Source organism: Passer montanus, unplaced genomic scaffold (assembly GCF_014805655.1).
Source record: "Passer montanus isolate IOZ18808 unplaced genomic scaffold, ASM1480565v1 scaffold55, whole genome shotgun sequence".
Lineage (NCBI taxonomy): Eukaryota > Metazoa > Chordata > Aves > Passeriformes > Passeridae > Passer > Passer montanus.
In genome coordinates, this window is record NW_024370485.1 from 5,079,055 (window position 1) to 5,090,881 (window position 11,827).

An 11,827-nucleotide genomic window follows, 5' to 3' on the forward strand; every position below is an offset into this window, starting at 1 on the left:
GCTACACAAGTGCCAAGTGCCCGGCTGGAGAGGCAGCACTTGCTTGCAGCGATGCAGAGCACCTGTCAGCCCGGCCTTCAGAGCCATTAAATGGGATTAAGTCCAACGGCCTAATCCGGTAGCTTCTATAAAGAAGATGATGTTTTGAATAACGATATTTGCACTACTTTGCTCCACTTTGTGCATGTCACATGGCAGTGACAGTCTGAAAGAGGTTCGAAAGGGCTTTGGAGAAGACTGTGATAATGTACAGATGGGCTACTTTGTACAGAACTGGTTATGACTTCCAAGGACGTAATTTATTTTTCTTTTTTACATCAATTTTTGCTTAGACACCATCTGAAATATGGGGAAAACATGAATTTTTGCTGTGATGGCTGCTGATACCTTTTATTAATTAACCAGCTAAAAGTGCACAAAGAGTACTTTGAAAAACACCACGGACAGTGTTTCAGGCTCCATTTTGTGTCTCTGTGGACTTGTGGAAACCTGTGCTGCTCAGTGACCTAGCTTGCACAGGGAGGGAAAGGGGCCAGCCTCACCAAGTGAAGTAGCTTCTAAATACTGATATGAAAGATAACTTCTGGGGGGAAAGTATCTGAGACTAAAAGTACGTCCCCCTAAATAATGGAGTAAGAGATGGGATTCCAGAAAGGGATGGCTTTAAAACAAATTTTTTTTCAGCTATAGCAGTGTCATTCTCTCACAAGCCCACCAGCTGTTTTGGAGCCCATTCTTAAGTGCACAGCTTGCTCTATCTATCTGTCTATCTTATCTATTCTATCTATCTATCTATCTATCTATCTATCTATCTATTTATCTATCTACCATATCAGAGATGTACATCTGTCATATATAGCTAAGGCACCAAGGACATACTTTGAGATTCGGGTTCAAAAGCCAAGAATAAGTTAGACACTGCAGTACTCAGCACTTCCCCTTCTTTTTGGTTTCAATTCTTTCCTGATCCAGAGGCACTGAAGCAATAGGCTACTATATGGATCTTGAAGTAGATTACCTACCGGAGAGATTTTCTCCACAGAGAAATGATACTCTTTTCTCACTTTCTGGTGTCCCCAATGTCAGCCAGAAAAATAATTGTGCAGCCTTTAAATTTCTTCTGCTCAATTAACAAGATCAATGTCCTTGTGTCCTATATAGCACATGCATGTATGTCCTGGATTTGGCTGGGATAGAGTTAATTTTCTTCCCAGTGTCTGGCAAGGGGCTGTGTTTTGGATTTGTTTTGAAAACCATGTTGATAACACAGGGATGCTTTAGTTACTGGTGAGCAGTGCTTACACTGAGTCAAAGCCTTTTCTGCATCTCACCCCACCTCAGCAGCCAGGAGGAAGGTGCACAAGAAGCTGGGAGAGGACATATCCAGGACAGCTGACCCCAGTGATCCAAGGAATATTCCATACCATAAGGCATCATGGTCAGCAATAAAACTGCGGGAAGGTTGGTGCAGGGGCACAGCTTGGGGACTGGCCGGCCATCAGTCAGTTGCTGCTGAGAAATTGTTTTCATATGCTTCACTTGTCTTTCTTGGCTTTTATTTACCCCTTTGTTATTTTCATTTTGATTACAATTTAATATTATTTTAATTTTTTTTCAATTAATAAACTTATTTAATCTCAACCCACAAGTTTTCTCACTTCTACCCTTCTGATTTTCCCTCTCATCCCACTGGGGACATGTGGGGTAAGAGAGAGTAACTGTGGTGCTTATTTCCTGGATGGAATTAAACCACACAAAGGTACACATTTGGAATTTTGGCTAGTGTCTCAAGTCGACTTTAACTCTTGGCCTTTCACTACAGAAACACTGTTAATTGAAACGAAGGACTAGTTTGTGCTCACTCTTTGCAGCAAGTTGGCTCATAACCTTCCTTACTGTTACCAGTAAAACTGGCAAAGACAGTAAAGCCTATAATTAATGCTCTGCTTTATCCAGCAAACAGCAAGGCAGCTACTGAGTGGATAAGATGTGTAGCTGCATCTGGACCCGTGGGTCAGAAATGTCCCAGTATGTGGCTAAATCATGGTTAGCGTGGGAGGAGAGGGAAAGGGCAAGGCATGCTATGGTTTTTGCCAAGGCCCATGACAACTAAGTTGAGAACATAAAGTCACAAGACATTTTTCCCTAATCCTAATAACTGAGCCAGGCAGATTGGCTTTAGTGCTAACAGATGGATGTTAAGACTCTGGGTTGACTGAGATCATCAGGCCCAGATTTGATAATAGGCTCAACGTCAAGACAGAAAGACTACCAGGCAGGTGTAAGCATGCTTTCTCAGCTTGTTCTTCTGTGGAGTTTTCCTATATTCCAAGGAGAAATAAGTCTTGTGAGAGGCAAATAGGATAGAACATTATCTATAGACTAAACAGTTCAGTTCATCCTAAGCCTTGACAGTGGTGGAACTGTGTTTGACAGGTTGACGTCAGGGGCCATGATCCAGCTGACTTTACAATTTACTGTTTCTACACAATACTCAACATTACATTTATTTCTTTAGTGTATATATATGTAAAGGAAGAATATACTGTAATCAAAGGAAAGACCAAGAAAAGAAAACGTCTTCCAAGACAAAGTTTGATTTAGTTTCTTGCTGTAATCAAACAGAGAAACAGATACATTCAATGCCTCAAGCTCCAGCTGGAGGCCGTGGCACAGGGGAAGGCCTGCTCAGCCTTTCCTTTCCTGTCCTGTGCCAGGACTCGCTCCGTGGGGAAGATGAAGGCAGCAGGCTCATGTTGGCGTGGGGAAGCAAAGAAGCATGGAGCGGAAAAGCTTTGCAGACAGACTTGGTGCTGAGCTCTCGGTCTGTCCACCTCAGACACAGCTGTCCCTGACCTGAGAGGGGCCTGCAGCGTCCTGCCAGCCAGGGCAGCAGCTGTTGGGTCCCCAGGGACCACCAGCCCGATGCCAATTCTAAGCTCTATAGACACTAGAAAGGGGTTGGGGAGAGGGGTTGCAGATGGAGAAAATAACTCTCTCTCCGCGCCTTTCTCTCAGTCATTCCGGAGCTTGCTGCAGGTATTCCAGCCAAAAACGCAACCAAGCAAAACAGAAGTTGCGTGAGGCACAATTCCGCCGCGTTCCACCACCAAAACTACGAGCGGGGCCAAAACCTGGCAGAAGGACCGGTCTGGGCTGGGGGACCCCCGGCGCGGGGGCTGCGGGGGTGGAGAGCGCTCCTCCCGCTCCCTCCATCCGTCACCGCGGGGCTGCGCCGGGGCTTCCTCCCCCCCCGCCCTTCGCTTCCCGGTCCCATTGCTCCCCTGGGGATGGGGCTGGGCCCTGTACGCCACGTCTGCCCCCCGGCAGGGACGGAGCCCATCCCCGTGTGCGTGGCGGCTTCCCGGGGCGGGGGCCGGGGCGGGGCGGCGAGAGTGGCGCGGCCCGGGCTGGCGCCTCCGCCTTCCCTCCATCCTCCCTCCCTCTCTCCCTCGCCCACTCCCGCTGCTCCCGCGCCGTGTACGACGGCGGCGTCCCGCTATGTCGGCCGCCAAGCACCGGGGCCCTAAGGGGGGCAGCCCGCCCGCCGCCAACGAGAAGAGCGCGCAGCTCGGCGGCGGCGACGAGCCGCCGGCCAAGAAGCAGGCGGCGGCGGGGCACGGCCGGGGCGGCAGGGCCGGCGGGGGGGGCCGCTCTGGCGCCGGTCCCCGCCGCGGCTGGGCGATGCTGCTGGGAGCCGCGGTGGTGCTGGGCGCCGCGCTGCCCGCCGGCTGGTACGTGCTGCAGCTGCAGGAGGAGGTCGGGCGGAGCGCCCGGGAGGTGGAGGCCTCCGGCCGGCAGCGGCAGGAGCTGGCCGCCACCCTGGACACCGTGGTGCAGAAGGTAGCGCGGCGCCGGGCACCGCCGGGGGCGGGCGGGCTGGGCACCGCCGGGGGCTCGGTGCTGCTCGGCGGGGCGGGGGTCAGCGTCCGCCCGTGCGGGGGGACGGGCGCGGGGATTCGCCCCTTAAATAAGGAGCTGGGCAGCTGTCGGATGGCCTGTCTTGCGGGAGAGCGAACGTGTCCCGTTGCCTTTCCCTCCTCTTCCGTGCTTCCTCAGAGATGTTTCATGGCATTAGAGGGGCACATGGAGTCAGGCCCCGTGCCTGCAAACGTGGCCCCGGAGCAGCGAGAAATCCCTGCCAGGCAGCGTAGAGCTGGGCGGGACGGGGCGGGACGGGACCCCGCGGCGGTGGCCGCAGCCCCCAGCTCGGCTTTCCAGGGCCTTGCCTGAAGCCATTTTATGGAATGCAGTCCGCACGCTGCATTAGGTGTTGACAGCGGTGCGGAACCGCCGTTCCGAAGGAGCCTGCTGCCCGTAATTCTGTGTCTTCGAGGTCCGCAAATCTCTTAACCTGGCGGGGCGAACGAGCTGCTCGTCGCTGCCTGTCGAGCAGGCAGATGTGCGCGCCGAGGGACAGCGGGTGGCAGCGCTGTCAACGGGGCAGATCCTGCCCCAGCGTCCCCGCACTCTAGCAAACAAAACCCATGTGAGCTTCACCGAACAGCAGAGGCTGTACCAGAAACACTGCTGCAGTACCCTGCCTCCCACGTTCCTGCCGCAGTCTCTGAAAACAAAACCCATGTGAGCTTCACCGAAGCTCACTGAAACACTGCTGCAGTACCCTGCCTCCCACGTTCCTGCCGCAGTCTCTGGCCAAGGGAGTGAGACTCCCAGTGTCCAAGGCAGTCCAGGACCGTGGAAAAGCTCTGAAGTTGCTGGCACAGGATGTGGCTCAAGTGAAGTGAAATAAATGCTCATTTCCCTCATTTTTTTTCTCAGGCCCTTATTAGCCTCCCAGCTATAATTTCACAGATAGCACTGTCCACTTGTATGCATCCTAGATGCCTATACCCAGCTATCTAAACCCTTTAAAAATGACATCTGTGATTGCATATCATCAACATACAATTAAACTTGTTTCCTGGGAGTAGGTTAATTGGTTGGAAGACGGTATGTAAAGTTATGACTGAACCAGATCAAGGGAAAGGAAATTCATGTCTCAGCTTGACTGCTTTCTGCATGGCATTCAGATTCCCTATATTCCCTGCGAGCGTGGGGCTGGGCTGGCAGAGGGGGGACAGGCACTGGCAGAGATCTTCTGGCTGTTCAGTGCTTCCAGAAACACAGTGGCCTTCACATGTGGAGATTATATCGTCAGTCTTGGAGTTTCCTGTCCCATACAACAAGAAGGAAAAGGAAAATTCATGTCAGCAGGAGAGAAGAGTTGTAAACTTCAGGGCTATAGGGATGTGTCTGAAGCTAAAGAAGCTGAAGTTTTAAATCCGGGGGCCTTGACTCACTGATGACAGGACAGTGATTTGAACTAGCAAAGATTGTTGCTTTTTACTGGTTTTTAAGCCATTTTTGTAGACAGTAAGGAGGAAGAAATTTAAATGGCAAGATGTAAAACTACAACACATGAGTGTAGAACTTAGATGAACATGGAATGTACAAGCCCTTCTAATCAAAGGAATGTGGACAATTTGCTGCCTCCCATCTCCATGTCATTGCAGAAAATCATAAGTATGTGTTACATATTCTAGGAGATGAGCATATAACAGAAGTTTATAAATAGTTGGTTTCAAAGACAACTGAAACTTACTTGCCTTTGTATAGCAGATGGCTGTTAAAGGTGGGGGATAGAGATCACAGGGTTTCGATGTAACTCGTGGAAGTTTTGGTTGCTGTGGTTTGGTGACACAGGAATTTGCTGTATTTCACCGCTGCACAAAGGTGTAGGATCCTGCATTGTACTTGCAGAGTGCCATCAGCACAGGCTGCTGTGTAGCTTTGCCCTTCATCTGACTGCAGAGAGCTTCTGTCAGGAGTAAGCATTATATAAACTTATCTGCTACACATTGAGGAGAAAGGAAATTATGTGGAAGGTTAGTCTTTAACATAGCACCTTTCTCAGAGAGGCCAAGGTCATTTGGTGTTTAAAGACAAGGTAGTATGAGCAGTTAGAGAAAACAGTAGTCATTGGCTGAAGATACATTTTTATGTACTGTTTGTGATGTTAAATCTTTCAGGGGCTATGGCTTCACATCTTACCAGCCATGTACGCCAAAAAACCAAACTCACATGAAGGTTCACACACAGCCTAACTGCTTTGAAGCTGTGAGTTCTTACTCCTCTTGTGCAAGGGCTTTGAGCCCTGGTAGCTCTCGGTTAGGACAAATACAATTAGAAGCTGGTATATTTTGAAGACCCCAGTCCATTTTACTATATCAGAGCTCTCTGATCTTCAAGATCTGGCCCAGATGGGGAATAGCTTCAGCTTAAACCATGAACATTGCCTGAATGCAGTGGAGGAGCAGGTATAAAGTACTTCCACTGTGTAAGGTGGGATCCATCTCTGTCAGTCATACAGTTGCAGAGACCCAGCCCTCTGGAGAGTTCTGGCTATTTCTGATTTCTTAGACCAAAAAGACAGTTACTTGCAAATATGAATTTGGTGATTTGGTTGAAATGTGTCACTGTAATAGGAGGGGGAGGAGAATTTTCCTGTGTTATCCTGTTAGATTTCTGACCTCCATTTATAATGATACAGAAAAAGCTCTCTGCTCTCTGTGGAAATAATCAGAATGAATGACAGCTAAGATGTAATGAAAATGAGGTTGGTAAGTCAGTCAAATGACTGGTGCCCAGCTGCAATGTGTATGGCAGTATTACCTTTTCCATCCCTTCCCCTTAGCTCAGTTCTAATTTCCTATGGGAGCACTAGCAAATACAAGTGTAGGGAATGTAGAGGCATTAGAAACCCTTTTACTGAAGAGGGAGAAAAGAAGTCGTCTTAGTGGGTATTGTTCAAATAGCAGGGATCTGTCAAAGCAAAGGCAAGTCTCATGGACAAACTCTACAATCCCTGCACGGTATAGACTTTCTTAAAAACGAAGGAGGATTTTGCTAGGGATTTGCAAAAATACATAGAAATAACTTAATTTCTAATTAAAAATTAGAATTCTAATTAAGATATTTGTTAGGTCTTTGGAAAATAATGTCTAGGTTCTGAGTCAGGGAATGCTGGAGCTTGCTTCAGTTGAAAAGAAAAAAAAAGGCAGCTGGGTATTTCTTTCTAAAACCATATAAAATATACTTCTTTCTATTTATAGAATAAAACCACCCCTCCAGCTGTGTATCTAATCAGTAAACATGGCAGCCCATGTGGCATGGCTGATTAATGTACCCCTCAGACACAGGGAGTAGTGTAAGGCAGGGCAACGTGCATTACTCAGCACTTGCCATCCTGCCAAAGCCTTGAGGTATTTTCTGTGTGATGGATTCCTCTTGCAGCCAGTGGGAGTTCTTACATCGCTTTACTAAGTTTAAGAAAGTACAAGCCACGCATGCACAAAAAGGTTTCTCCACAGTCTTAAGGCTGATGCTCTGCTTGGCCTCCAAATTAAGGAATGTGTGCTTCCCTGGCCTGGATCTTACCTTTAAATGTGAGAGTAAACAAACGTGGCAGCCCCTCACCCCTTGACCTTTTCCCTCTGGCTGCTACTAAAACCAACTGTAAAGATAGTTTTTGTAATTGGGAAGTTTAATAGTGTACCTGACGTAGTGGTAGGAACTTTCTGTTAACCTGAGCTAGATGCAAGGCAGGCTCTTGGCAGATGCTGTGCTTTTGTTCTTTGTGTGTACATATATGAGCCATGCTCACTGTGAGTGTGTGGGTGTATGCAGGAGTGGGAAAAACAAGCTGCTAACTATTTAGAACATTAAAGACTTCCTAATTTTTTTCTAATCTTAAAAAGTAGTTAACAAAAAAACCTCTTGTGTTTCCGTTGGTGTCTAGGAGCAGCAAAATGTCATTACTACTTCCATTCCTTGGCCCATCCCAGCTCCCCTCTCCCTCTATTTTTTCCTTGCCTACGCAAAACTTATTTTTCATGATCAGGTATTGTTCTTTGGTATTCATGCCTGATAAAATATAATCCCATCTTTTCTGTAGTCAGAAACTGATGCCAGATATTCTTTTGGTTTGGTTCCATCCCTGCCCCCCCTTTTTCTAATGACTTGTGGTCTTTAGAACCAGGAATCCTGTATGGGAGGGATGGTTCAGAGGTCTGCATGGAGACTCTGGAGACCTGGGTTCCTTTTTCACTGCCACAGCTTTCCTGGGTCATGAGTGGCAGGTCAGTGAGGCCAAGGACCCTTAACAGATGGTGTATGTACTATAGAGCTGTAAGGCTCAACCTGCTGGTTTTTTGTGCCTCCCATATCTGTATGCCACTGGGTGACTTGAGGTATGGAGCATGAAGGATTGCAATGTAATAATTTCCTCTAGTAACAATGACTATAAGGATTTTGGACAAAAAGGGTAAAATTACTGGTATTAACCATGTGTATTTCTGGCCTAGGTACGTTCTCTTCAAACCACATTTGGAGAGTTTGAATCCATGATGAAAATTGTTCAGCAGAAGCAGGAGGTGAGCGAGAAGGCTGTTAAACAAGGGGAGAGTGAAATAAACCGGATCAGTGAAGTGCTTCAGAAACTGCAGAATGAAATTTTGAAAGACTTGTCTGATGGCATTCACATGGTGAAGGATGCAAGGGAACGAGACTTCACATCTCTGGAAAACACGGTGGAAGAGAGACTAACAGAGCTGACCAAGTCTATAAATGATAACATTGCTGTATTCACTGAAGTCCAGCAAAGGAGCCAAGATGAAATCAACAATATGAAAGCAAAGGTTGTTTCACTAGAACAGGCAGATGTCTATAAACATGAAATTAAGGTGCTAAAAGATGCTTTTGATGAGATGCAAGCATCCATGAAAATGAAAGAAAAGGACATAGAGACCTTGAAGAGTACAATAGACTCCATGGAGTCTGATGTGTACACTGAAGTGAAAGAGTTAGTCAACCTCAAACAAGAACACGAGAAGTTCAAAGAGGCTGCGGACACTGAACACCTTTCATTAAAAGCTTTACAAGAGAAAGTTCTGAGAGCTGAGGATTCTATTATGCAGCTCCCTAGTGACATTAAAAGACTTGATGAAGATTTACTACAAGTTAAAGCCAACCTCAACAAATGGGAAGATAATGAAATCTTCAGAAAAGCATTAGAAACTTTTGGGAAGAACAGTGAAGGACTGGCATCTCGATTGAGGCACATAGAAGACAGCCTAGAGTCTCTAGCATCTGTTGCTGCTCAAAACAGTGAAAAGTTGGAATCTTTCCTTTCTAAGGAGGCAGAGTATGAGAATAAGCTCAATACCCTAGAACAAAGCGTTACCACTCTTCAGGGACTCTCAAGTACAGATGTAACTTCAGTCACAGATGTTCTGAAAAATCTTGGTGAGGCACAGACTTCACTGTACAACGACATGGAAAACTTAAAGAGAAGCATCAGTGACTTGCCATCCTCTGGTGCTCTCCAGGATTCTCAAGGTTACCTTGAAAAGTTTTCTTCTATGGAAGGCTCTGTAGATGAACTGAGATCTTCTGTTAGCCAGGTCGATTCCGATTTGAAAATGCTAAGAACTGCAGTGGATAGTTTAGTTGCCTATTCAGTGAAAATTGAAAATAATGAGAACAGCTTGGAGTCTGTGAAGAGCTCAGTAGATGATTTGAGGAATGATCTGGAAAGGTTGTTTGTGAAAGTAGAAAAAATACATGAAAATATTTAGGCAATGGTGCTCCTTGGGCAAATAATGGGTTAAGGAGAATAGCTTTTTTATGCCCTGTTTTTTACTCTTTTAAAAAGCAATTTGATACCTCCAAAGAGAATAAGAATACTTTCATAATAGAGACAGTTCTGCTTATTTCATTTATTTCTTTTCCTTGTAGTGTGTTTGGAGTTTTTGTTGTTTGGTTTTTTTCTTTCTCCTAAATTTTGTTTTAAGAAAACACAAGTTTAGTTGGGGGTTGAGTTTCTTAAGGGCTCATCTTCTCTATGAAGTTGTACCACAGTTAAGTGTAGTGGTGTAACTACAGCCTCATTAGCATGGACACATATTTAATGGCATGAAGGTGTTTCACACTGCCACTAGATATCCCACACAGAAAGACTACAGCTGCTCTGGTACCCAAAGCATACTGCTGCACTCACGGGGAATTTACTGGTATGTTTTGGTTCAAGAAACAAAACTACATGCTCTCTTAAACTGTTCACTGTGATGAACTTAACAGTGGACCAGGTGTGCAGCACCTCACCTGTTTCTGCCGTTTGGGACTCAGATGTGGTCAGTTCACCAAGGGTCAGCTGAGCTGTGGTGTATTTCAGTGAGACCTCAGTCTGTACCAAGGAACTAACAAGGTCTGAGGTGAGTGGCACTGCCTGGGGCTAAGGTCTACGAGATTCATTCTTTGTGATCACAGGCTTCTTGGCCAGCATCTTCAGCTGCTGGTGCAGAAGATCAGTGCTTAGAAGGGACATCTGAAGGATGGGATTAATTTCAAGAGGGTACAGTAATATTTTTGCCATATTTTTAGACTGTTTACGTGATTAGGCTGTGTCTTCCTTAGAAAGATCTAATTTGGTCTTTGATAAGGGATTTTTCTATAGAAATCATCACAAATTTGAGGGAAGAGAGGAACCAAAATTGCACCTGTTGTGTTCAATATATTACAAGCATGCTAATAACAGCAATAATACACTCCAAAACACACAAGAGGGGAAATCACCATGAAATCAGCAGAATTGCTTCTATGGCATATACATTTCCAGGTTTTCACACAGCTGACAGTGACCTGAACTCTTATTACGTATTCAGGACTTGGTGCCTGATTCTTGTCACTACTTTTGTCACCAGGTGTCTGGCTGAGGCATTGGTAGCAAAGGATCCTTCTAGGAGACCTAGTCTAGGAGAGTGAGGAAAAAGTGTCATAATTCTGTAGATGATCTTTTAAAAACCACTTTCTTGTGGAGCTTCTTTGGTTTTCTGTCTTTTTGGAAAGGATTTCTAATATCCCTCCTTTTCAAGTTTACTTTTGAACTTTTTCCAAATAATTGGTAAAGAAGTCTGCATGTAGTTACCTTGGAAATGCCCACCTCAGCTTGGACCAGACAGATCCTCGACTGTGTTAGATGAAAATTCCTTGAAATAGCATCTCCCAGAAGTGGGAACAGCACAGGTGAAAAGGAGTTCTCCTAGGTAAATAGGATACTGAACCATATCCAGTGTTGTTCCCACTGTAAACAGGAAAGAATTGCTGTCAGAGAAAGAGGGAGCCATGGCATTAAGGTAACTGTTGTCACTGTTGGAACTGCACTGTTCTTTGTTGACTTCTCAAGTTCTTGGACAATGTTGTTTAGGTTACTGTGAAATGAACTGTATGGCTTATTTGCAGTATTTTTAATACATAATAAACATTTGGAATATTCTTTGCACGTTTTTTTTTGTTGCTTGCTTATTGTTGTGTTTCCCAGGGTGTTTCCAGTGGGGTAGAGGGAAGGGTTTGGGGAAGCACCAGATGTGCTGCAGCCCAGTACTTGTTCTCAGCTTCCACAGGGAAATGTTGAGCCACTTTTACTTTCTGTTGTTAAAAGCCAGCTCTTGGAAGCAGGGTTTGAGTCACATCAAGGTGTTGCTGCTGGCAAGCAGACTCAGGAGCCCAAGAAAGTGATCATAGAGTGTGAAATACCTGATCTGTGCCATTAATGAGTTCTGTGCCAGACACTGCCGGCAAGGCCTCTCTAAGACTTCATGAATGTCCAAAGCTCGTAGGACAGAAATAATGTGCAGAAAGAACCTGTGTGATATTTCCATAATGGCCACTCCTTTTGCTTAGCTTGGAATGCTGGATTGTAAGGCCCATCAACTGATACCATTCTCATGATAGATACCTGCCTTTTAAAAGTTTAGGAAAGGGTAAT

The 11,827-nt window shown here is 45.9% G+C and overlaps 1 protein-coding gene across 1 annotated transcript; it reads left to right on the top strand.

The window, feature by feature from the left end:
• Positions 1-3,361: 3,361 nt before the first annotated feature.
• On the top strand, positions 3,362-11,339 carry CKAP4 (cytoskeleton associated protein 4). Its single transcript, XM_039725270.1, has 2 exons — positions 3,362-3,843; positions 8,367-11,339. Exons 1-2 carry the CDS (start codon positions 3,502-3,504, stop codon positions 9,636-9,638), a joined length of 1,614 nt encoding a protein of 537 aa, XP_039581204.1. The 5' UTR covers positions 3,362-3,501; the 3' UTR covers positions 9,639-11,339.
• The last annotated feature ends 488 nt before the right edge of the window (positions 11,340-11,827 follow it).